The sequence below is a fragment of the Colobus angolensis genome, unplaced genomic scaffold (assembly GCF_000951035.1).
Source record: "Colobus angolensis palliatus isolate OR3802 unplaced genomic scaffold, Cang.pa_1.0 Scaffold18, whole genome shotgun sequence".
Taxonomy (NCBI): Eukaryota; Metazoa; Chordata; class Mammalia; order Primates; family Cercopithecidae; genus Colobus; species Colobus angolensis.
In genome coordinates this window covers 9,683,609-9,711,325 of record NW_012114932.1, presented here as the reverse complement: position 1 = coordinate 9,711,325, position 27,717 = coordinate 9,683,609, and the positions used below count along the sequence as shown (strand labels likewise).

Below are 27,717 nucleotides of genomic sequence, written 5' to 3'. Positions count from 1 at the left end.
CCTGGGTGATCTAGCTACTTTGAAATATACAATAAACTATTGTTAAATGTATTTACACTACTGTGTTATAGTGTTATAGAACACTAGAACGTATTCCTTCTCTCTGTAATTTTGTACTTGTTAGCCAACTTCTCTTCATTTTCCTCTCTTTTCTTTTTTTTTCTTTTTTGTTTTTTTTGAGATGGAGTCTTGCTCTGTCGCCACGGCTGGAGTGCAGTGGCACGATCTTGGCTCACTGCAAGCACTGCCTCCTGGGTTCACACCATTCTCCTGCCTCAGCCTCCCGAGTAGCTGGGACTACAGGTACCCACCACCACGCCTGGCTAATTTTTTGTATTTTTAGTAGAGACGGGGTTTCACTGTGTTAGCCAGGATGGTCTCGATCTCCTGACCTCATGATCCGCCCACCTCGGCCTCCCAAAGTGCTGGGATTACAGGCAATTGAGCCACCATGCCCAGCCATTTTCCTCTGTTCTATGCTTCTGAGACCCTTGTAACTGCTATTCTACTCTCTACCTCTGTGAGATAAATTTTTGTTTGTTTAGCTCTTACATGTGAGTGAGAACAAGTGATACTTGTATTTCTGTGCCTGGCTTATTTTATTTATTATAATGTCCTCCAATTCTATTCATGTTGGGTCAAATGATAGGATTTCATTTTTTTTATGGCTGAATACTACTTGATTGTTTATACACACCACCCCTTTTTTTATCCATTCATCCATTGACGGACACTTAGATTGATTTCATATTTCGACTGTTGTGAATAGTGCTGCAATAAATGGGGGAGTGCAGATATCTCCTCAACATACTGATTTTCTTTCTTTTGCAAATATACCCAGCAGCAAGATTGGTGGATCAGATGGTAGTACTATTTTTAGTTTTTTTGAGGAGCCACCATACTTTTTTCATAATGGCTGTACTAATTTACATTTCCCTCAGCAGTGTATAAGTTTCCTTTCTCTGCATCTTTATCAACAGTTATCTTTTGTCATTTTGAAAATAGCCATTCTAACTGGGGTGAGATAATATCTCACTGTGATTCTGATTTACATTTCTTCAATGATTAGTGGAGTTGATCAGTTGCATGTATTCTTTTGAGAAATGCCTATCAAATAATTTGTTCATTTTTAAATTGGATTGTATTTGCTTTTTTGCTATTGAGTTCCTTATATATTCTGGTTATTAATCCCTTATCAGATGAATAGTTTGCAAATATTTTTTCCCATTCCTCAGGTTGACTCTTCACTCTTGATTGTTTCCTTTGCTATGCAGAAGTTTTTTAGCTTGATAAAATCCAATTTGTCTGTTTTTGGTTTTGTTGCCCGTGTTTCAGAGGTCTTATCCAAAAACTCTTGGCCCAGCTGGGCACAGTGGCCCATGCCTGTAATCTCAGCACTTTGGAAGGCTGAGGTGGGTGGATCATGAGGTCCGGAGTTTGAGACCAGCCTGGCCAACATGGTGAAACCCTGTCTCTACCAAAAAATACAAAAATTAGCTGGGCGTGGTGGTGCATGCCTGGAATCCCAGGTACTTAGGAGGCTGAGGCAGGAGAATTGCTTGAACCTGGGAGGCAGAGGTTGCAGTGAGCCGAGATCATGCCACTGCACTGCAGCCTGGGCAACAGAGCAAGACTCTGTCTCAAAAAAAAAAAAAAAAATTAAAAAAGAATCTTGTCCAGATCAGTGTTCTGAAGCATTCCCCAATGTTTTCTTCTAGTAGTTTCATGTCTTACATTTAATTCTTTAATCCATTTTGATTTGACTTTGTATATGGTCAGAGATTGGAATCTGGTTTCATTTTGCATGTGGTTATCCAGTCTTCCTAGCACCTTTTATTGAAGATAATGTCCTTTTCCCAATGTATGTTTTTGGCACCTTTGTTGAAAATGAGTTCACTGTAGATATGTGGATTATTTCTGGCTTCTCTATTCTGTTCCATCAGTCTATTTGTCTGTTTTTATGTTAGTACCATATCTGTTTTTATTTTAGTACCATGCTGTTTTTGCTACTATAGCTTTGTGTTAATATTATATTTTGTATTAATAGTATATTTTGTATTAATAGTATATTTTGAAGTCAGACAGTGGGATGCCTCCAGCTTTGGTTTTCTTTCTTTGGTTTCTTTCTTTGGTTTTCTTTCTTTTCTTTGAAAGTTCAAGATTGCTTTGAGTATTAAGGATCTTTTTGTGGTTTCATACAATTTTCTTCTATTTCTGTAAAAAATGTCACTGGTATTTTAACGGGAATTGCATTGAATCTATAGATCACTTTGGGTAGTATGGATATTTTGACAATATTAATTCTTTTAATTCATTAGCATGGAATATCTTTTCATTTTTTGGTGTGCTCTTGAATTTCTTTCACCAGTGTTTTACAGTTTTCTTTGTAGACTTTTTTACTTTGCTTAAATTTATTCTTAGATTTTGTTTTGTTTTGTTTGGCAACTATTGTGAATGCGATTGTTTTCTTGATTTCTTTTTCAGATTGTTCACTGCATATATAAATGCTACTGATTTTTTGTATGTTGATTTTGTATCTTGCAACTTTACTGTATTTGATCTTATATGTTCCTAAATATAAGATCATGGTTCTGCGAACAAGTATAATTTGACTTTTTCCTTTCCAATTTGGATGCCTTGTCTTTCTTTCTGTTGCATAACTGCTCTGGCTAGGGTTTCCAGTACTATGTTGAATAGGAGTAGTGAAAGTGGACATCCTTGTCTTTTTCCAGATTATAGATGAAAGACTTTCAATTTTTCCCCATTTAGTATGATGTTAGCTGCAGGTTGGTCATATATGGCCTTTATCGTTTTGGGTTATGTTTTTTCTATACCCAGTTTGTTGGGTTTTTTTTTTTCACGAAGGAAGGGATGTTGAATTTTATCACATGCCTTTTTAGTATCTATTGAAATGTAATGTGGTTTTTTTCCTTTGGTTCTGTTAATGTTATATATCACATTTATTGACTCATGTATGTTGAACCATACTTGCATCCCTGGCTAAATGAAGTTAACTTTTTCCTAATTATTTTTTCTGTTTCTCACACTATACAATCTCATTTGACATATCTGCAATTTACTGATTTTTTTCCTTCTAGTTCTAATCTGATTTTGAGCCTTTTTCATGAATTTTTTATTTCAGATTTTGTACATTTCAATAATTTTTTTGTTGTTTGTGTTTTTAAATAATATGTATCTTAATATTTTTTGGGGTGAGAAACATTGTTTTCATATTTTTCTTTAATTCTTAATTTTTTTTCAGTTTATTAATCCTTTTGTGAAAACTCTATGCAGTCAGCACAGATAAAGTCATTAGTCATTGCAGAATCTATACTCCTGCTCTAGCTCACTTTTTGCTGGCACCAACATTGGCCTTTGCAGTCCCCCTGACTCTCTTCATTCTGTTCTTGCATTTCTTTTGCTGTTTTTCTTAAGGTCTTCTTCTTCTCATACAGGCCATGTCTTGCAAGTCTATGTTTGAGTTCATTTTTCTTTGCATAATCCAAGAAATTATAAATCATGCCAAAGCCAGTTGTCTTGCCACCACTACAATAGGTTCTGAATCCAAATTCAAAGATGACATCCAGTGTGGTATTGTACATTTTGACTAGCTTCCCCCAAATTTCTGTCTTAGGTACTGTTGCCTTCCCAGGGTGAAGGACACTGATGCCCATTTGTTTCCTCTGAAGTAGTAGATAGGTCATGAACTTCCTCGTTGAAATAGTTACTGTTTTGTTTGTGATGGCAGTCAATCCTTAGGCAGCCAGGAAGTGGGGGGAAAGTTTCTTTAATTCTTGAAACATCATTTCTTTCAGTTCTTTGAATGTATTTACAATGGGTGATTTAAAGCCTTTGTATAGCAACTCTAATATCTGGGCTTCCTCAGGGGCAGTTTCTATTGATTGCTTTTCCCCCTTGTTTACAATCCACACGTTCCTGATTTTTTCACCTGACAATTTTTTTGTTGACAAGTGTACATTTTCATGGTACCGTTAATATGGTAACTCATATTCTTCCCTCTCCATCGTTTACTGTTGCTCTTCGGTTATGACTTTGCTGTGATAATTATCTAAAGTCTATATTTATGAAATTTCTACTTCATTAGCTAGTTATCAGGTGATGTGTGGGTCAAGACTTCTTTTTAAATGCCTTGAACCAATATATCTCTCTCCCTTTGCCAGGGCTTTATGTATATGTTGGGGCGTAATTTCAATTCTCCATCAGTTAAAAATTCTGCTTTCATTTTAACTTCCTGCTTTCTCAGATCCTCAGGGTCAAACAAAAATGAGAGACTAGGGCCTCTGCAGATTGTATCTGGGCATGTGCACAATTCTGCATATGCATGTGGCCTTTTACAGCTCCAAGAATATGACAGAGCTTTTCAAAGCAAGTCACCTGTGTATATCTCATTTCCCTAATTTTCCTTTTCAGTTTTTTTTTTTTTAACTTATTATTATTTTTTTGAGACAGGGTCTTGCTGTGTTGCCCAGGCTGGAGTGCAGTGGTGCAGTCCTAGCTCACTGCAGCTTTGATCACCTGGGCTCAAGAAGCCTTAGGCTCCCGAGTAGCTGGGACTACAGGCACATGACCCCATGCCCAGCTAATTTTATTTTTTTTAATAGAGATAAAGTCTCACTCTGTTGCCCAGGCTGGTCTTGAACTCCTGCGCTCAAGCAATCATCCCACCTTGTCCTTCCAAAGTGCTGGGATTACAGATGTGAGTCACCGCACCTGGCCTCTTTTTCAGTTTTTGGACCAGTCTCTTGTATACTCCAAAAGGGATCTCTGTCTCAGGCAGCTGCAATGTTAAGCAATTGCCTTCTGAGGTCAAGTAAAGACATGTCCTATGAATCTAGTTTTATCAGAGACCTGCCTGACAGGTCAACTAGTGACAGATCTCTGGGGATGCAGCTTTGTTGTTATTAATTCCAAAACTGTTCTGTCCCCTCCAGTGACTGGTACACTGCTGATTTTTACAAGTACCATGGTTGTGAGTCTGCTGGTTTTCAAGTATGCCATGGAGCTTGGAAGAGGTGGATGGAGTATAGGGCAAGTTAAAAAGTTACAAAGCTTACTATTCTTACTGAGATTCAGCCATTTTCTTAAATATACAGTAGCCTTTGCAAGAGTTTGGTTAATTTAGGATTTCTGCAAAAGTTTATAAAGACCTTTTTTTCCCCATTTTCCTGTTGTTTTATGGAGGATTGGACTTACCGAGGCAAAGTTCTAACTTCACCATTTAGGAAGTGAGGCAGGAGAATAGGGTTTGGAGACAGGGAGTCTTCAGCTTCTGATTGGTCACAGGCCAAGTCTTCATTTGCAATAGGGTGTAATTTCACTTCAGCCTCTGATTGGTCAGAAGCTGAGCCTTCACTTCACCCTCTGATTGATCATGAGCCAAGTCTTCATTTACATAGGGTGTAACCTATAGGATTCCTCTAAAGGATATTTAAACCCCAGAAGATTTGCAACCAGGGCTCTTAAGCTGCTTGCTCAAGACTGCTCCCACGCAATAGAGTGTACTTTCACTTCAGTAAATCTGTGTTTTTGTTGTTTTATTCTTTCATTGCTTTGTGCATTTTCTTCAATTCTTTTTTCAACACAACAAGAACCTGGACAACTCCTAGTCAGGAGCCTCCACCAGTATCAGAAGTGCTTCTCCCAATGTCTGCCTTTTTTTTTTTTTTGAGATGGAGCCTCGCTCTGTCACCCAGGCTGGAGTGCAGTGGCGCGATCTCGGCTCACTGCAACCTCCGCCTCCCAGGTTCAAGGTATTCTCCTGCCTCAGCCTCCCGAGTAGCTGGGACTATAGGTGCGTGCCACCATGCCTGGCTAACTTTTTGTATTTTTAGTACAGATGGGGTTTCACCGTGTTAGCCAGGATGGTCTCATCCCTGGACTTCGTGATCCACCCACCTCAGCTTCCCAAAGTGCTAGGATTACAGGCACGGGCCACTGCGCCCAACCATGTCTGCCTTTTAACTGGAGTCTTTTGACTATTTGTTTTTAGTATATCAATATGCTTGGCTTGAAATCTATTATCTTACTTTTTTTGTATTTGTTTCATAAAAGTTTTTTCCTACCCTTTCTTGAGTTATTTGAATACTTCTTAGTATTCCGTTTTATCTTCCTTATTAAAAGTTATACCAGTTTGGTTTGTAAATATTATTTTAAAGTTTATTGATGCTAGGAAGTATCATGTTGGGGTCCCTGGAGGTCCTTTGTATCCTTTTATGGGTTCATTTTCTCTTATGAGTGTACAATAGTTTTTCCATGGTCTACATGATGTGCGATGATCTCATTGCCCTGACAGCTAATGGAGTCTCTGCTTGTGTTTAAAAGTTTCCAAGTTTTAATTTTTAATTAGGTAAATATTAAGAGATATTGCCTAGCTAAACAAAAGGGCTTTCAGGCACGTGCTAATTTTTAAAAGATGCAAAGTATTTCTGAGACCATGGAGTTGGAGAACCACTGTTCTTGGGTTTGCGATGTGCATATTGAATGTATTATAGTGTACTTATAAATAACATTGTCCCCAACAGTGCAATTTTATTTTCCTCTATGTTTTGTACTGGCTTTAGCATGGGTTTTATCTCTATAGGTTATAATCTCCACAATATTATATTATTTTTCTTTTAAGGAAAACATATAATAAATAGGTTAGTTTAAGACACCATATTTTGTAATATATTTAATAATTTATCTATTCTTATCTATTCTTACTGCATAATGTCTAATTCAAACATAAAGGATATACTGGAGAACAATGTTGTATCGGCTTCCTATTGCTCATCTAACAAATTACGACAAATTCAGTGGTTTAAAACAACACATATTTATTAATCTCATAGTTTTGGAAGTCACATGTCTGAAATAGGCCTCACTGGGCTAAAATCACGATGTCAGCAAAGCCAGGAAGGGCCGATCGAATCTTTCTCTCAAGATGCCCTCTCTCTAATTCTGATTCTTCAGCCTCACAGATTCCCATTTAAGGACACTTGTGATTTCATTGGGCTCACTTGGATAATCCACATTAATCACAGTATCTCAAAGTCAGTTGATTAACCACCTTAATTCTATCTAAAACCTTAATTCCACTTTGTCATGGAACCTAACATAATCACAGGTTCTGGATTTGGAGGTCGTCATTTTTAAGGTGATGAAATTATTCTGCCTACTACACCCATTCATAGCGAAATTAGTTAACAGATAATATAATCCTCTCTATAAATTGTGAAATAGTTCAAGAACAGTAACATTGTTTTACTAAGTGCAGAATAACTGCATATCATGCACAAGGGCACAGAACATGCTAAATGTGTAAAAAGAACATTTGATATTTAAGGTCAGCAGATTTTCCAAGGGTAGACTGCCCTATCAAGTACTTTGGATTATAGTCCTAAAATGTCCATTTTTCCTTATTGTATTATTACATTACAAATCTTGTCCTTGTTTAGTAATTTACAATATCCCATTTATTTGTACACATTTTATATGTTAAAATTGAGACTTAATTAAAAGATCTAATGGAAGGTAATCACTTAATTAAAGGATCTAATGTAAGGCACAGAGGCTAGTGCATAATAAATGCTAAATAAATAAACATTATTTGTAATAGCTTTTTAGATATGGCAGCTGTTTTTCAGGAAGTCCAATGAGATACAGAAGTGACCTGTCCAGTATTATGCCATGGGTAGAAGAATTGGGAACTCCAAACCTATGCATCTTTCACAAAGAGTGAAAGCTTTCCATAGGAATTACTTTTTTTTTTTTATTTTAAAGCAATGCTTTTCTATATCACTGAACCAAAAAATATAATTGATTCAGTTCATACTTAATTCATTCTATATTTGATACTATAAGAAGAGATGAAAATGCCTCCGATAGGCTTTGTTATAGTCTACTTTGAATGAAATCTTCCATAATATCAAAAATAAAAGTCCTTTACAGAGAATTGGGAAGGGTGATTTGTTCTTGCCTGAATAATGATTAAATAAATATATAGATGTATGCTTCTTTCTTTACGGTCTTGAAATCTGTGGGAGCCACAACTCAAATTGACTCATCAAATGCCACAGGGACTGTGAACAGAAATATTTTGAAAGATATTACCTGAGGGGTTTTGCTCTGAGCCCAATTATGAGCAGACAGGCTTGGTCTATGCCTTCCCAATGTATTCTAAAAATTTATGACAGCTCAGGGGCTTAAAATACCAGCACATTTGGTAGTACAGATACTCTATTAATTCTAAAACATACATATTAAAGAAATGCTTGTATGAAAGCAAAATTATTTTAGTTATCTATTCATACATATTTTTTGTGGATTAAGATAATTTTTAATGCCATGGTTATATAGTTTCACTAAATATTGAACATATTACAGGAGCACTTCACTTTGTCAGTTCATAAAAATATATTTAAGGAATACACGGTCAGGTGTGGTAGCTCATGTCTGTTCTCCTAGCACTTTGGGAGGCCGAGGAGGGTGGATCGAGACCAGGAGTAAAGGAGTTCGATAACAGCCTGAGAAAAATGGTGAAACCCTGTCTCTATCAAAAAATACAAAAATTACCCAGGCATGGTGGTGCATGCTTGTAGTCCCAGGTACTTGGGAGGCTGAGGTGAGAGGATCGTTTCAGCCTGGGAAGTCGAGGCTGCAATGAACTGAAATTGTGCTACACTCTAGCCTGGGTGACAGAGTGAGACCCTGCTTCAAATATATATGTGTGTGTGTGTGTGTGTGTGTGTGTGTGTGTGTGTGTGTGTGTGTATTGGGGGTGTATTTTAAGGAGTACAGATTTACATAAAACAGTTTAAAAATTGAAACATAAAAATCAAACATGGACAATTTTTTTTAATCTTTTTTTTGGTTAAATCTGCCTACTTCATTAGTGTGAGTAATCAAGAATTAACTGTTCACACAGATTATTTTTCTTATTCTGATCCACTGTATATGTTCTTCAATTTAGGGTTATTCCAAACTCCTTCTACCTCTTGGTTATGTGACTTGAATTCCTTCTTTGGATATCTCTCATTGAAGAGCAGTTTAAATAGTGGGACTGACTTTTTTGGTTGGGGAGATGATTGCCTTAAAGGACTTACCTTTAAGTCCTTAGAGGACTTTCCCAGTTTTAGGCCAACTTCCCTTATTTATTCTCCTTTACTTCCTTAACTAAATGCTAGGGACTGTTTATTCTCCTCCTTCTACCAACTCTGCTGCCATTCAGTCTACCGTGGGATTCCTCTCAAAACTAATGGTCAGGTGAGATGGGACTTACTATGTTCCCCTAAGTATTCCCTAGCTCAGGACTCTTAAATTACAAAGTCCCCTGAATTTTAAGAAAGATCTTTCAGGCTTCAGTCTCAATCTTTCCTCTTTCCGAATTTTCTGTTTTTCCAGGTCAGGCTGATTGGACTGATTGGGTTTTAGCAAGGAAGCTTGAGGGTGAAGTAGTTCTCTTTTCTGGCTGGACTTACAGAACAATGCTTTTCAACCGATTTCATGTGATCAGACATAGAAATAATGGTATTTTTACAGCATACATGGTGTCACAGAAAAGACTGTGGTTATCCATACCTGGAGGCTGTGGGTGCTCTAGGCCCTACCCTGCTACTCTGAAGAAATAAACACCTCAGGGCAACCTGTAACCTGTTTTCAGTGGATTTACCTTTCTAACCTTGGGGAAGCTGTAATTTAAACAAAGAAGGTACCTATCTCCGGGTGCCTCCCTGGAATAGAAGCCCCCTTGGACTATTTATTTTTTGCTGGGATATAGAAATTAGACAAGTGTTCCTATTGGTTCTTGTTGCCCTTTGAAGTTTCAGTGCTATCTGCCAAATGCACAGAACTGGAGCAGTAGGACTATTTACGATTCATGTTTCCTACTGAAATATTGTTCTTAGCTACTAAGTACTAAGGTACTTTTGTGTAAAGCATGAGACATGACTCTGCATGCCAGGTGTTGAGTGCACAGTGATAGTGGTAGACAAGTGTTGGTTTCCAAATTCGACAGAAGTTTTCCGATTTGGTGTGGTTACCTTAAGTCCAGCTATACCAGAGTGTTTTCTTCAAGGCTTAGAATAGTGAAAGACAACAATTAAATTTTTAAGAATAATCGCTATCAGTAGGAGTATAAACTTTCTTCCCTTTATTCTTAGAACAGCTTGAGTCTTCATCCTTTAGGTCTCAGTTTAAATATAATGGGGAAGACTTTTCACACTAACTCATGTAAGTGTCCCTGTCATTCTGTTAGTTCCCCACCCCCTTTTTTTTTGGCTATTTTTTCTTGGGACTTTACATATATACATATTTGTTTGTTTCTGGTCTGTTAGTCCCATTAGTGTATAAGCTCCTTGAGAAGAGGTTCCATGTCCAGCTTTTTCACAATTGTACCCTAGGTTTCCAGTATAAAGTCTAACAAACAATGCATCCAGATTTAATCAATGAAACTCTCGACATTTTTGTGAAAAGCATTTATTTGATACTTTTTTTTTTTTTTGAGACACTGTCTTGCTGTGTCACCCAGGGTGGAGTACGGTGGGGCAGTCATGGCTTACTGCAGTTTCCACCCCCGGGCTCAAGTGATCCTCTCACCTCAGCCTTCCGAGTAGGTGGAACTACAGGTGCACACCACCACACCCAGCCAATTTTTAAAATTTTTGTAGAGCCAGGGGTCTCACTTTGTTGCCCAGGCTGGTCTCAAACTCCTGGCCTCAAGTGATTACATTTTTAAAATAATGTATTTTTTCTTTATTTTTCCAATTTATATGAAAAATGGAAATATTTATTTTTTATTATTCATTAACGTTGTGTAACACTTTATATAAACTTTCCTTTTGTGTTATATGGAAGTCTAAATTTACAGAATACTTTAAAACCCCACGGCAACACAAAACCCACATTTGTCCGTGTTCCTTCCATAATTTGAAATTTTTGCCTTTTTCCCTTACACTGACTTGAAGCCTGGCAGCTTGGGCCTAATTTACGAGGCACTAAGTACTCTTAAAAAACAGAGAGTGAGGATGCCCTGTTTCACAACTTAATTCCAAAGAGCCAAGTCAGACGACATCGACCCACTTTCCTGCTAAGGGTTTGTCCCAAGAGGCGAGCTCTTCTCTGTCCGCTCCAGCCAAGTTGGCCGATTGCCCCCGAGCACTGGACACAACCTTGGTGTCCCGGTTTCGGGTCAGGGTTACTTTCCAATTGTTATGCACGACTTTGTGCGTGCGTGCGAGACTGTGGACTCGGAGGTGCGCATTTGGGGCGTAGCCGAGCCATTTAAACCAGCGAATCCGCGTTCACCTTGTCCTTCCACCTCTGTCCTATCTCCGCAGATGCTCCACGGATTTGCACGAACTCCCGAGTCCTGACCTTCTTCCCCTCTCCGGGCTGCCCGGACATCTCGGGGCAGCGACTTCTTGCCAGGAGGCGTAAGTAAGGATGAAGTTGGAAACTAGGTCTAGGGCACGCTCCGCAAGGCAGTCGGGGAGACGCTTCAGAGCGCCGCGGGGGAGGCAAATTGCAACCGCGCGAAGGGGGCGGGCCGGCTCGAGCCGCTCGCATTTCCTGTGACAGGGGCTGCCCCAGCCTCTCCCTCTCCCGCGGCGGCGGGACCATTTCCTGAATCGCTGAAGCGGAGGGAGGACTAGGGCGCGACTCTACCATTAGCGCAAAAGGCCAGGGGGTGCCCACAAGGAGAGGTCGGGGGATGCGAGGACGGGCAAGAAAGTTCGGCCGGGGCTGGGGGTCCCCCAGAGCGCGCAGAAACGAGACGTCCCTGGGCCAGAGTGCCTCCTTCAGGCCTGCCCCGCCGCCCGTCTGCTTGGCCCCGGAGCATCCCCCCTCCCCGCATTCCCGAGGTGGTTCAGCCCGAGAGGCCGGCGTCTCTACCCCAGTTTGCCGTTCACCCGGAGCGCCCCGGACTTGCCGATAGTGGTGACGGCGGCAACATGTCTGTGGCTTTCGCAGCCCCGAGGCAGCGAGGCAAGGGGGAGATCACTCCCGCTGCGATTCAGAAGGTGAAACCGCGCAGGGTTGGGGATGCCAGGCCCTTCCCGCCTCTGGGAGAGACAGACACCGGGGAAAGGGCCGGGCCCTGAGTCGACCGGGCCGGGCCAGGGGCGGAGGCGGAGGCGGGCCTGCTGGGAAGCAGCCGTGTGTGGGAACCGGGGCTGCGGGCTGTGCCTGAGTTGGTGGCGGAAGAGGGTGAACCGGTTTTTCTCGGAGTCTTTCGCGCGTTTACGCGCTTTTCTACAGACACAAAAGCCCAAACAGCCGCCGCCTGATTTCTCTAGGGATGGGGCGGCGTTCGGGCGGTGGGGCGCGTGCGCCCGGCGGCGGCCGCGCTGGGAAGGGCGTGTGTCGGGCCGGGCCCCGCGCGTTGCTCAGGAGTTACTTTGGCGTCGCCCCGCCCCGCGCGCCGCGGCTGCTTCGTGCGGACCCTAGCGCGGGTCGCTGCTGGCGGAGGGAAGTCGGAGCGCAGGTCGCTGCCCTGCAAACTCAGCCAAGTTTGGGAGCTCTCAGGAGAACTTGGGGAACGCTGGAGGGAACCTTAGTCGAGTCTGAGGAGCGGGCAAGGAAGGTCCCCATGGACTCTGAGGTTATCCCCAGAGCCTCTTCTTCCCTTTTGCGTCGCCGCCTATTCGTTTACTTCTGCAGCAAATATTTATTGAGCGCCTATTTTAGGCGCTGAGGCGACTGTGATGAGTCATGGTCCCTGCCTTCCTGGAGCTTACAGTCGAGTGGTAGAGACGACTGTCGTGACCAGTTAATGTAAGTCGTGATAAATACACAGGGAGCTGCCTCCTTTTTAAAGGATAGTGCTGCTGCAGTCGCTGCTGTGTTACTGCCTGTCGGAACACAAAGGTTCTTTATTGTCCTCTACCCCTTGTTGCCTACTAGCAAGGCAGCATTCTAAATTTTACTGACCTAGACTTTCAAAAGTTGCTGCTATATTTAGCAGTTTACCTTAAATATTTTTGTTTTGTTTTATGCCGTGTAGCAAAGATCAAAATAGAAAAAAAGGTCAAGTTTTAGTACCACTCAGACCACATAGATTATGCTAATCGGTGTCTGTTTACTGTCAGGTTCTTCGTAGTGTGGCTTTTGACATTTGCCCAACTGTTGCTTTATTTTATGAACAAACGGGCTTGGCAGTGCCTGGAAATGCAATGCTTTCATATAGTACTCTGAGTTAAGTCTACAGCCTGGCAAACAGCTCCAAGTACACAGTCACGCAAAACTGCGTTTCTGGAGGGTTCACCTTTTTTATTTTTGTACACATGGAAAGCCCAGAGTTTTTCTTTTTTTCTATAGTTTCTCTTACATACGTCTTAAGATATTTATCATGGATAATGATTAATTCCAAGTATGCTGATCAATTATTTTCCGTTCTCAGCTGAACAGAAACATGGGCTCCAAATTAAGTGCCTTATTCTGCAATGGGAGAGATTGATACTAGATGTGAGACACATATTTCAATGGTGACGTTCAATAGTCTGAGGAATATAGTGGAGATGAGTTGTGAAATCATTAGGTTGAGGATTTGATTCGTGCATTTTAAAGACTTTTTTTGGTCATACAATGATTCTAAGAAATAACTGCATTTATTAGCAGGTCATGTTAGTGGTTTTTTCCCCCAGTAAGTGAAGATTGTGATTCACGTGCAGAAAGAAGTGACAGTTAATGTTAAATGGATGTTCCTTTTATTGAGATAGAGTGATTATGGTATTGTGCTAATACTTTTGAATCCTGGTAGGATGGGTAAGGTTCTGGAGGAGCATGTCCTGAGTCCCTTGATCTTGGAGCTGAATCAGCCCCTGAAAACTTAAGTGACTTGCTCAAAATGGCAAAACTGGCACTGAAACTAACTGGCCTTTTAATTGCTACAATCAGTACTCTTTCTTCAGCTCCACTTTACTTAGATGAATTATTTAACCCTGAAAGCCAAGATTGCTTTGAATTGTTAAAAGATGATAGAATGATAAATCGGTTTTTTTTTCTCTTAAACTTTTGAGACAGCGTAATTATGAAGTAAACTCATAAAGTCTGTAACAAACATTATACATGCATAGAAATTACTATGTTTAATTATTATCTCATAATTGGAGAATCACAAAACCATGCTGTTATAAAACTTGGAAACTAGCCAGCTACCTCATCATGACTCGTGGGCTGAAGTTTTCATGTATTTATTTCATTCTGGAGAAGTACAGAATTTTTCTTTACTAATCCAAACCATTAGAATGATGAAAAGCCAACTCGGACTCTTAACTTTAGTCTTAATTGGCTAAAGCTTCTGTTACAGATAGCAGAGGTAATTAAATGTTTGATATAAAAGAATTCAGATTTTCCCTTCTGGGCTTGTTTATTCAGAGGGAGAATAATTGGAATGTTAAAACTTTATTGATTAAACACGGTATCATTCCAAAGGTGTAAAATTAGGATTTTTTTGTGGTGAGCTATCGTATATATTAAAAAGACCCAAGAGGATTCAATTTCTGTATAGATGCAACATTTCTAGAAATCTGAAGGGAAAAAAACTCAGTTATTGAAAAGATTGTCCATATGAACTGTGCATGGCATATTTTTACAAGAGATTTAAACAGTACGTAATGAAATTTTATGCAAGAGAGCTGCTGATTCACTAATCTTGCTTTAAATCATATTTATTATTAAAATGAATTTTAAAATACTTTGTAACAGCGGGTAGCGACGTTAACAGAAAATCATTTTAAGGAAATTTTGTTTTTTTATGTTTCCATGTTTGCTTAATGGTTATGATATGTAATGATTGTTGGGGAAGGACAGTGTTTTGTTAAGGGATACTCTTTAGAGTTCTTGTACAAGCAGTATTTACTAATGCCCTCCCTCTCTGAATTTTCTAGTTTTTTATTTTACTTGATGCACTAGTTTTATGCTAAACCTTTTCTAATTCTGTTTCAGATGTTGGATGACAATAACCATCTTATTCAGTGTATAATGGACTCTCAGAATAAAGGAAAGACCTCAGAGTGTTCTCAGTAAGATTGATAAGAAACTTTTTTTTTTAATTCAGTTTTTTGTATTGGTTAATTTTTTAGTTTTTACTAACAGCTTTGTTGAGAAATAATTCACATACCATACAATTCACCTATTTTAAAGTGTACAATTCAGTGTTTTCTAGTATATTCATAGAGTTTTGCTGGTATTACATCAGTCGGTTTTACAGCATTTTTAACATCCCCAAAAGAAACTGGTTATCCTTTGGCAGTCACTACCCCCCGCCCCTCACCCCCTGACAACCGCTAATCTACTCTGTGTGAATTTGCCAGTTGTGACATTTCATGTAAATGGATTGATATACTATGTGATCAGTTTTGACTGACATTTTTCACTTAGTGTAATACTTCTGAGGTTCATTCATGTTGAACCATGTTTCAGTACCTCATTCCTTTTTATTGGCAAGTATTTTTTTCCATTATGCAGCTGTACCACATTTTATTTATCCATCGGTGATAGCCTTTTGTGTTGTTTGTACTTTTGACTAATTATGAATAATACTGCTATGAACATTTGTGTACAAGCTTTTGTGTGACTTGTTAATTTATAAAATAAATCTTTCTTTGGGAGGAGATTGGGTATCACTTCGTTTCTTATGCTTGTTACCCTGCATGATACAATAATGACTTCAAATATATGTGTAGTCTGATCTGTGGAAAAGTTAGATCTTCGTTTATGTGGGATATTGAGTTGCATCCATGTATGTGGTGGAGAAAACAAAGCTTATATCTAATAAATAGAGAATTGATTGTCATTTATAAGGACCAAACTTTCTACCTTAAAGCTATGTATCTGAAGTAAATAATATGCCCTAGTAGAATCTGATGTGGTAGAATGAGTTGAATATATTATCAAAAGTATTTAGAATAGCGCTGTCCATTAGAAATACAAAGGCGAGCCACATGTGTGATTTTAAATTTTCTAGTAGACACAGTAAACAAGTAAAAAGCAGGTGAAATTAATATTAGTAATACATTTTATTTAACCCATTAGTTCCAAAATAGTATCATTTCAATATACAATTAGCATAAAAATATTGAGATATTTTACATTTTTTTTGTTGTTGTTCTAAGTCTTGGAAACCTATTGTGTATCTTGCTTTAATAACACATCTCATTTTGGATTAGCCATATGTTACTGTGTCTAGTGGGTGCTATATTGGTCAACACAGCTGTAGAATATAGTTGATCCTTGGTATCCATGGTGAATTGATTCCAGGACTCCCCATGGATACCAAAGTCCAAGATGCCCGTGTCCCTGGTATAAAATGGTGTAGGATTTGCATATAACCTACTCACGTCCTCCTGTAAACTTTAAATAACCTCTAGATTGCTCATAATACCTAATACAATGTAAATACTCCATAAATAGTTGTTATACTGTATCGTTTAGGGAATAATAAGAAAAAAGTCTGCATGTTCAGTACAGACACAACCATCCATTTTTTTTTTTTCCAGAATATTTTCAATGCATGGTTGGTTAAGCTATGGATGTGGAATCTGTGGATACTGAGGGCTGACTATTCTCACCCTGGTTTTGGGATGCATCTGTCTTTCCTAGAGACCTCACTGGTGTATCCTTAGGCAGATAATTCCCACCAACCTTGGCCCTTGCTTTGTTTGGTTTTCACATTGTATTGGTCTCTTGCTGTCATTTGATTTAACCACTGTTTAATTCCAGGTTTCCATTACTTTTTCCCCTTTGTTTAAAAATATTTTTAAATTTTAAAAAGTCATATATGGTTATTGTAAAAAAAAAATTATAAAGTATGAGTTTGTGGAGATGTCACCTTTTACATGCCACTGTCTTATCTCCTTCCGCTCCATAGGGTAACTGCTTCTGTTGCTTTAGTATGTATCCTTCCAAACATTTTTCTGTGCATTTACATATATGCGTTCATATTTATGCATACACGTTGATAGATACTGTTTTTAATATTTACGTAGGTTACAGTTTTAGAAATGGAATTACTAGGTTAAAGACCATACTAAGTTGCCAAATTAGCCAGCAAAAAGATTGTATTGATTTGCTTTCTCCCAGCCAGGTTTTTAGAGTCCTAGCTTTCAGCTATCCCTGTGAGCAGTGAATATTAGACATCTTTAAAATATTTTTGCACATCCAGTTGCTGAAAAGTGGTGTCTTAAAGAACTTTTTGTTTTGGCCAGGCACGATGGTTCATGCCTGAAATCCCAGCACTTTGGGAGGCTGAGGTGGGAGGATTGCTTTGACGACATGAGTTTGAGAACAGCTTGGGCAACAGTGAGATCTGTTTCTACTTAACACTAACAACAAGAAAAAACAAAAAGCCTTTTTGTTTCAAAATAATTTCATACTTACAAAAATATTTCAGAGATAGTACAAAGAATTCCTGTATGCGTTGCGCTGAAGTTTTTAAACGATAACATAGCCCACTTGCTATTTTACTCATTTCTCCTCCATAATGTTTTCCAGAAACATTTGAGAGTAATTGCAGATATGAATCCCTCTTACTTTTAATAACCTCAGTGTGTGTTTCCTAAACACAAGCACATATTCTTAAATTACCAGAGTATGATTGTTAAAATCAAGAGTGCAATACTATTATCTAATATTTAGGGCTTTTTTGAATTTTGCCAGTTGTCCCATTAGTGCATATTTTCTGGTCCAGGGTCCAGTGCAGGATCTGGTGGTGTATTTAGTTGTCTTATGTCTTAAGTATACTTTAATCTGGGGGTCTTTTTAAAATAGTCCATGATTTTGACATTATTGAATAGTATAGACCAGTAGTTTTGTGGAATGTCCCTCATTCAGGATTTGACTGGTGTTACCCATGATGAAATTCACACTGTACACTTTTAGCAGGAGTACCACTGACGTGATATTGTGTCATTCACAGTGCACCCTCAGTAGCCATATGTTAGTAGCTTGTCCCAATATTGGCGATAACTTCGATGACTTAGTTAAGGTGGTATCTTAACTAAGGTGGTATCATAACTTTGTAGTTCGTTCACTATAAAGTTGCTATTTCTTGTAATTCATACATATCTAATACCTTGAGGCATACTTACATTGTTTCTCATCATACTGCAACACACTAATTTTAGCATCCACTAAAAATCCCATGATTTTTGCCTATAATAGTTATCACTTTAGGTGGTTACCCTTGATGACTAAATCTATCATTCCTTCTAGTTTTACTTAAGTCCTACTGTGAGGAAGAAATTTGTCCTCCTATTCCTTTATTCCTTCATTCTTTCATTCACTTATTTATCTCTAAATAGACTTAAACATTATTACTGTATTTTGTAGGTTATAATCTCTTACTTTATTATTTATTTTCTTTAATTCTTCCAGATTTGGCCAATGGGAGCCCCTCAAGCTGGCTTCTTGATATGTCTTCATTATTTTTTGAGCATTTTCTTATTTTCCAATACCACAAAATGTTCTAGGTTCTTCCTGATTTTTTTTCCTATGCAGGTTGGTAGTCACCCGTTTCTCCAAGCCCTGGTTCTGTTTTTGGAGAATGATGTTTACAAACTAAGATCTGAGTGCTAGGTGATCTTACTGTTTAATCTCTTGTGTGTTTTGCATTTTATGTGATTGTTTCCATTACATATATTATTACTTAGATGAATCTTGTCCATATATTTGAAAATGTTCTTTAAAAAATTAGCTTAATCTACTTCTTTGGTTTAACTGTGGATAATCATCAGTGATAAGGAGATCACTTCCTCAAGTCAACCATGGAATGATAAAGCTTAGAGGCATTGATTAGAATACAGTCATTCACAACCTAAGCTATTTTGGTCAACAACAGACCGAAAGATTATAATACCATATTTCTACTATAATACCCCTAAGATTATAATACCATATTTCTACTGCACCTTTTCTATTCAGGTAATTGTAGATATACAAATACTTACCATTCACTACAGTGCAGCCCACAGTATTCAGTACAGTAAAAGGCTTTGCAGGTTTGTAGCCTAGGAGCAGTAAGCTATACTATATAGCTTCTGTGTGTAGTAAACTATACCGTCTGGGTTTGTGTAAGTACTCTTGATGATGTTTGCACAACAATGATGAAATCACCTAACAACACGTTTCTCAGAATGTGTCCCCATTGTTAAGTGATGAATAACTGAAATTATTTTTACCTTTGGCTTTTAAGAACTCCACATAGAACCAAGGGTAGTATATGTCACGGATAGTGTATGTTTAGGTCTAGAACCAACTGAGTCAGCAAAAGTTTACACTGTTTTCTTTATATTTTCAACTTTTTCAAGTGTATATATGATCATTTCCCTCATTCTCTACATATTGGATTAGACCTTTTTCTTACATATACTTGGTGAACAATTTAAGCAAATGGGGCTGAAATTGACTTAGGGAGAATCTTAAATTCTGCCCTTTTTGGTGGATTTAATTTCATTCTTTTGTTCTTCAGATATTCTTTCTTTCTCAAGTTGTCAGTATTGGTTTGTGAGTAACGAGAAAAACAACGCCTCTTGACCTTAACAGGTGTTCTTGTTTCTCATTGTAGGAGAAGCAAAAGGAAAATAAAGAGAAGCATTACATGACAGCCATCTGGGAATTGATACTCCAGTTTTAATTTAACAACTCCTTAAGATGTGATAACTTTGCCTGAAACAATGTTTTGTTTTGTTTTTTTTTTAAATTAAAAATAACTATTTTATGAAAGCAGTATGTGCAAATTAGAAAACAAAAATATGTAAAAATAAGAGAATGAATACCATATTCTTACTACCCAAAGACTTTTCACTGGTAGTACCTTTGTGTATGTTGCTTTATCAGTGCTATCTGCACACACACACAAATTCAAATATTACACTCTTGAGTCAGTGGTCTGAATCGCTTGTGGAGCCCATATGCCTGGACCCTCTTCCTTTAAATTCTGGTAACGCATGTGAGAATGTTTTACTGATTCACTGTGGTATTTGAGCATTTTGTAAATCAGCCTATGTTTGCTTAAATCAGCTCTTATTTTTTGCATTTTAGGGTGAGTCCAAACTATTCTGGAGTTGCGTAAATCTCAGAAAACAAAAAAAATTAGTGTTCATCATTCATCGTAATTTAAAAGAGTTAAGGTTTAAATCTGTAGTTTGGAAGATAACTTTTCTATACAGTGTATTCTTGTTGTCCAATAAATATTCATAGCTTCTAGGTAAGGTTTATTTTATAAAATGAAATTACTTTCATCTTAATTTTGTAATTATGTCAACAAATATAGTGTCCATTTTACTTTATTCAAAGTAATTGATGAGTTACTCTTAGTGGCCTCTTTGGGAGGTGAACTGTCTCTTTTAATAGGTTAATAATCATGGGTATTTGAGAATATTTGTCATATTAACTAGGACAGTACCATCATCAAAAATAAAATACTGAATATGTTTTATAACAGCCCTTAGCTTATATACTCCTTTTTTTCCTCATATCAACATACAATATTTTATTTTATTTTTTTGTTTTTCATGACATGGTCTCACTTTCGCCCAAGCTGGAGTGCAAGTGGTATGGTAATGGCTCACTGTAGCCTCAACCTCCTGTTCTCAAGTGATCCTAAGTAGCTGGGACTACAGGTGCATGCCACCATGCCCAGCTAATTTTTCACTTTTTTGTAGAGGTAGGGTCTCACTTTGTTGCCCAAGCTTGTCTTGAATTACTGGGCTTAAGTGATCCTGCCTCAGCCTCCCAAAGTGCTGAGATTACAGGTATAAGCCACTGTGCCCAGCACAACATATACTGTTTTAGGAATAAAACATTAAGAAAGTAAACTGTTTCAGTGAGAAACGTAACTATGTATAGAAGAAAAATATCCAAAGTTTCTGAGGAAAATATATTTAATATCATTTTTAGTATTTCAGTACTGTTAGCTGAGTCCAGATTCTCCTGGAGTATTTGCTGATTGCTTTTTAGGTGACCTGTATACAAACTTATAAAATAATACGAATATTTACTACTTTTTTGTTAATGTTCATCTTTGAAACTTCAGTCATCTTAGAATATGCTTAATTGGGCTGAGTGTGGTGACTCACGCCTGTAATCCCAGCACTTTGAGAGGCGGAGGTGGGCAGATCACCTGAGGTCAGGAGTTCAAGACCAGCCTGGCCAACATGGTGAAACCCCGTCTCTACTAAAAGTACAAAAACTGGCTGGGCGTGGTGGTGGATACCTGTAATCCCAACTACTTGGGAAGGCTGAGGCAGGAGAGTCACTTGAACCCGGGAGGCAGAGATTACAGTGAGCCGAGATTGTGCCACTGCACTCCAGCCTAGCTGATAGTGAGATTCTGTCTCAAAAGAAGAAAAAAGAATATGCTTATTTGATGAATGCTATAAAATAATGCAGTTTTACAGAAAATAAATATATTGAAGTTAGAAAAGGCCAACTGAAAATTTTCATTTTTACCTACCTCCTTATACGAGGGAAAATGATTTGGAGATATTGGGACAATTGGAGAAATTTGAATGAATTCTGTGGATTAAATAGTGATAATATATCAATGTTAATTTCCACATGATGGTTGTCCTGTTATATAAGGGAATAGCCTTGTTTTGAGGAAGCCAGTACTGAAGTATTAGGAGTAATGGGGTATCACTGACTCACAAATGATTTTGGAAAAAAGTGAGTGCATGTGTATGTGTGTGTGTGTTGCTGTGTGTATTTAGAGATGATAGGAAAAATGTGGTAAAATGCTAACAATTTAGAGAATCTGGAAGAAAAAATATACGAGACTTTTTACTATTGAAACTTTTCTGTAAGTTTAAAATTATTTCACAATTAAAAATTGAAAAGATTTGATGGTTGAGAGAAGGTTGGGCAAATGTATTAAAATGAAACTACTTCATAAAAGATGCTGGGTTTATAGATTTTAAAACTGCAAGCAACTTCAGAGTCCTGCTTTAACTCCATTATTTTACATATGAGACCTTAAGAGTGTGGCAGATTAGATTTAATAGTAGTTTCACACTGGCTTTGTCAAGTACTAATCAACATGATACTACAATTTTTTCTTAAAGGGTCATGAATAAACCACGTCTGTTAGTATGGTTTGGTTAGTGGTCCTCAGCAAATCTCATATCTTGCAACTATACTAATACTCAAGCAAAGGAAAACTTGAAGGACTAGACTGAAACAGGTTATATGTTCTAATTAAAAATAGCTGGTTGGTTTTTTAAAAAATGGCAAGATATGGAACACTATGTTTTAAGTTCCTTTCTAGATCTCTACGGAATAATGAAATAGTTCCCGCTAGTGGTCCCTGTTAGTGCTGTTGAAGAATTTCAACAACACAGTTAACCATTATGTATAATTCAGTACAATATAATTATTTCTTTGTCCATTTTATGTAAAGTTAGCTATCAGAGATGTATCATGTCTGATTGGACAACATAGCGTCCATGTGAGGCAAAGCGTTACAAGCATGGCCTTGTTTGTGAAAGCATTATTTTAAGGTCAGCAAGAAACAATGTTATTTCCTTTCTTAAAAAAAAAAAACTGTGAAACCTGTTGTTTGTAGCAGGAAAAAAGTAAGTAGCAAAGAATATGCTATGATTTGGCTAGGTACAGTGGCTCATGCCTGTAACCCCAGTAGTTTGAGAGTCTGAGGCTGGCCGATTGCCTGAACTCAGGAGTTTGAGAGCAGCCTGAGCAACATGGTAAAACCCCGTCTATTTAAAATACAAAATTTAGCTGTGTGTGGTGGCATGCGCCTGTGGGCCCAGCTACTTGGGAGGCTGAGGTGGGAGGATTGCTTGAGCCCAGGAGGTCAAGGCTGCAGTGAGCCATGATTGCACCACTGCACACTTCAGCCTGGGTGATAGAGTGAGACCTTGTCTCAAAAAAACAGACAAATGAAAAAAACCGAAAACGAACGAAAGAAAAACTAGGATTCCTTTTATGGTGTCTGTTTTAGAAAATGAATTAATTTGGAATCTGAATTAGAGCCCTTTAGCTGAATAAACTTATTTTTATTGTTTTAAGTTGTATTTAGCATTTTTAGTAAATGAAATTTTAAGAAAGCCTAACAATTTGATGTAGGTTCTAAGTTTGTGCTCATGGGGCTCGTATGCCTGCACTGAGACAAAACACTAGTGATTGAATCACTGCTAATTTTAATACGGTTTTGTCAGTTAATTTTTTAAAATTGTGAAGAGAAGCTTAGCTAAACTAATTCATAGGTAAGATTACAATAAGCATGTTTAACCATATAATGCTGATAATGAGAATTTGTTTTATTTTCTTAAAGTTAATATTGAGTATTGTTGGTGTTGTAACATTTCCTCCATCCTGTTTTAGCGTATCTCTTTTTTTCTGTAGTTGGAGATTGCCTATTCATTGCCTTCTTTATATGCTGAGTCCTGATAGATGGGTAGTACAAACACAGCGGGCATAAATTATTGGTCACTGCTAAAGTAGTGAAAAGGAAAAAAAATGTGTGGTTCCCACCCCCTTTCCTACATTTTGGCAGAACATATTGACTGTACTTGGGTTTGAGGTTTTTAGCAAAATGAAAATGGCCGAAGGAAAGGGATAAGCATATTTCTTTTTTTTTCTTTTTGAGATGGAGTCTCACTCTGTTGCCCAGGCTGGAGCGCAGTGCCACGATCTCGGCTCACTGTAACCTCTGCCTCCTGGGTTCAGGCAATTCTCCTGCCTCAGCCTCCTGAGTAGCTGGGATTACAGGCGTGTGCCACCACGCCCAGCTAATTTTTGTATTTTTAGTAGAGATGAGGTTTCACCATGTTGGCCAGGCTGGTCTTGAACTCCTGACCTCAGGTGATCTGCCCGCCTCGGCCTCTGAAAGTACTGGGGTTACAGGCGTGAGCCAGGAAAACATTTTATGCAGGCCTTTACAGAGCTCCCCTGGCCGGTGGTGAGGCTCACTGGTCTTCAGGAAAGCAAACCTACAGCCGTGCCTTCTTCACAGATCTTTTACTCCAAGCCCCCACAGTGACAGCCAATTAGAAAGACTGAGGGAAAGTGCAGCTGGGTTACTGCAACCTCAAACTCCTGACCTCAAGTGATCTGCCCACCTCAGGCTTCCAAAGGACTGGGATTACAGGTGTGAGCCACCGTGCCCGGCTGGGAGAAGCACATTTCACTGGATTCCTTTATTTAGTTCTTTAAAAAAATAAAAATAAAAAAAATAAATGTACTACTATGGACCTATTACATATGTCAGTTATTCCATCTACTAGCTATGCAATCATGTACAAGTTATCAACCTCTCTGAACATTAGTTTCTCTTCTGTAAAATGGAGAAAAGAGCTCCTACTTCATAGTATTGGTTTGTGAATTAAGATATATATGCATATAAAATAATTATAATACTATTTAGCATACATGGTAAGATCTGTGAGCTCATTATATTTAAATATTATTTGGAACTTGTGCAGCATAGGAAAAATTAAAGTGCTATTGATGTTCAGATAACAAATTTTTAATGAAACTTTAGAAATGATTACAATGCTGTTTGTACTTAGGCAGATAGGAAGAAAATTATTTTTTAATATTGATATTTGTTTTGTTTTAATAGGTATCAGCAGATGTTGCACACAAACTTGGTGTACCTTGCTACAATAGCAGATTCTAATCAAAATATGCAGTCTCTTTTACCAGCAGTAAGTACCTTTAAAATCATGTGAAGTAGACAATCTTTATAGTTACTTATGGTATGGCATATTTTTGTTGAATGATTTTTAAGTTTTGTTTAGTAAATCCTGCTTTACTCTGAGAATATGAAAGTATTCTGTGTTATCTAAAAGCTTTATTATTTTGCTTTATTGTTATATATTTAATTTGAATTCAACTAAAATTGATTCTGTGCCTGAGAAAGTTATTCATTTACCTGTCCACCTACCTACCTACCTATTTATTTTAATTTTTAAATGCACAAGTAATTTGTTAGTAAATCTGAAGTATTTCACAGCAAGTCCCAGACATCTTACAGTTTGACCAGTAAATACTGTATTTCCATATGCATCTCTAGCAGACAGGACTATTCTCTTACCCAACTAAGTTAACCATAATTTCTTTCTGTCTTACTATGTTCAATCTGTTTTCAATTTTTATCCGTTGCCTAAAACAAACCTAAATGTTTTACACTTGATCTTAGCCAAAAGGCCGAGAAGCGATTAAGAAAACTCTAAATTTTTAAATAGTTGTTTGCCTCAGAATTCAAACAAGGTACACTTAGTGCATTGGTTGATATGTGTCTTAGTCTCTTTTAATCTGTATCATTTTATCTTTTTAAATCTTCATTTATTTGTTAAAGGAACTAGGTTATAGGTTGTGTAGAATTTTTAACATTCTGGGTTTGGCTAATTGTATTCTCATGGTCCTTTAACGTGTTCCTTTGTTTCTCTTATTTCATGTAAACTAGTAATTAGAGAAACTTAATTAGTGAGGTTTAGATTTTTCATAAGAGTATTTTGTTGGTGGTGCTTTGTATTTCCCATAATATCAGATCAGGAAGAACATATTTGGTCGTTCCATTTTTAGTAATGTTATGATTGATCAGTGGGTATACTTGATACCAGCCTGATCAATCCATTATAAAGTTCCCTGTCTACCTATCACCTAATAGTTTTAATAGTCATTAATGCTTGTGGACCAAAACCTGTATTTCACTTTGGGATCGCAGAATGGTGAATTTCTAATTTTATAATCCCTCCTACATTTATTAGCTGTAATTATTTTAAAGAGAGAAACTTCCTTTCATTAAATATTTGGTTATCCTGAAACTAGAGAGTCCCCATAGGAAAGTCATGCATGATAAACACTAGATTCTTTCCCTTTATCAATTTTCAGAATGAGTTGGTCTCTAGCAACCTGTGTAGGTTACCATTTTAATATTTTTGTTTTTATTATCTGACCTTAATACATTTTTGGATTTTTAATGTTTAAATCCTTTGCAGTCATTCTTTGTTATGTTGAAATTTTGTTTCTCTGATCAATGGAAACCTCTTCATTTGGCTCCTGTGTCCCTCTGACATAACTCAAGTATTTCATAGCTGCTTTGTTTTTGTGATTTGCTTTATACTACTTTGTATAAACATCGAACAACGTAATGATACCAAAATTACCACTAACAGCAAAATGCCTGTCCCTAAGATACATCCCTCTAGGGGATATTTTAATCAGTACATTTTGTTTTGAACTTGAAATACTTCCTCATGTGGCAGTTGTCATGAACTTGATTACCAGCTAGGTAGAATTTATTTTCGTGAATGATGTAAGGAATAAGTTCAGTTTCATTTGTTTCAATGTGGATAGTTTTTTGTCCCATCATTATTTCTTGGAAAAACGAAGCACAATATATTTTTTTGTCATGCAATATATGTTGTATCAGGTGTCCATATATATGTGGGTCTGTGTCTGATCTGTTTATATCGTTTCCTTGGTCTGTTTGTATGAATTCCACTCTCCTCATACTTAATATATATTCAAGAAGTTCTTATTCTTTTTTTTTTTTCCAAGAATATCTTGGCTGTTGGTTCTTTGCATTTCAGTATACACTTAAACATCAGTATATCAAGTTATATACACATACACGTAATCCTGTAGGGATTGTCATTCAGATTACCTTAACTGTAAATCAATTTGGGAAGACTTGGTATCTTTACAAAATTGAGTCTTCCAGATCGTGAGCACTGCATATATTTTCATTTATTTAGTCCTTTAATGTCTGTCAATGAAGTTTTATGATTTTTCCCCATAGATGATTTGCACCTCTCTCATTGGGCTTATTGCTAGATATTTAATACTTTATATTTTTTGAGGCCACTTTAAATCGCGTGTTTGTTTTTTAAGTTTTATTTTCTAACTGCATTTGCTGTTCACATGGAAATGCAATTGATTTGAATCTCACATTCTTGTTCAACTCTTCTATGTTTTTCTGTAGATGCTTTCAGTTTTCTGTATTCACGATCATATCATTTGTGAATAATCAGTTTTGTTTCTTTCTTGTCAATCCTTACACCTTTTATTTCTTTTTCTTGCCTTACTTCTCTGGCTAGGACCTCCAGTACATTCCTGAATAGAAGTGGTGATAGAGGACATCCTTATCTTGTTCCTGATCTCAAAGGGAAAGCTTTCACTGTTTGACCATTAAGTATGATATTTGCTGTAGTGTTTTGTAGATAACTTTCGTCAGATTAAGGAAGCTCCTTTCTGTTTCTAGTGTGCAAAGTAAAAATTTATATCTTAAATGGACGTTAAATTTTATCAAGTACTTTTATTGCATTGAATGAGATGATCATAAGATTTTTCTTCTTTAATCTGTTAATGTGGTAAAATACACTGATATACTTTTAATGCTCAGTCAGTCTTGCATTCTTGTAATTAACCTACTTGTTGATGACCCACTTGGTCATGGTGTTTTTAAAGAAATTGGTATATATTCAGTTTGTGGAAATTTTGGTTAGGATTTTTGCATCTTTTTGTTCATGAGTGTAATTGACCTGTAATTTTCCTTTCTTATAATGCCTTCATCTGGTTTTTATTTTGAGGCTATGCTAGCTTTATAAAAGGAGCTGGAGAATTTTCTACTTTTTCTTATCCGGAAGAATGTACATAATATTTATTTCTTTGTTAAATGATTGGTATAATTCTTTAGAAAAGCCATCTGAATCTGAAATTTTCTTTGCAAGGAAGTTTTTATTTACTTATTTA

The 27,717-nt window shown here is 37.4% G+C and overlaps 1 protein-coding gene across 6 annotated transcripts in view; it reads left to right on the top strand.

Moving 5' to 3' along the window:
• Window positions 1-11,309: 11,309 nt before the first annotated feature.
• The window catches only part of SS18 (synovial sarcoma translocation, chromosome 18), a 76,033-nt gene continuing 59,625 nt past the window's right edge, over window positions 11,310-27,717 (top strand). For 2 of the 6 annotated variants that reach the window (XM_011939280.1, XM_011939278.1), the window contains exons 1-3: window positions 11,619-12,020; window positions 14,947-15,023; window positions 24,581-24,665. In XM_011939280.1, the coding sequence (XP_011794670.1) occupies window positions 11,952-12,020; window positions 14,947-15,023; window positions 24,581-24,665 (231 nt within the window). In that variant the 5' untranslated portion in view covers window positions 11,619-11,951. Of the gene's footprint in view, window positions 11,433-11,618; window positions 12,021-14,946; window positions 15,024-20,040; window positions 20,207-22,061; window positions 22,181-24,580; window positions 24,666-27,717 lie in introns of those variants that run through there. The other 4 variants (XM_011939283.1, XM_011939284.1, XM_011939279.1 and 1 more) reach the window with 4 other exon arrangements.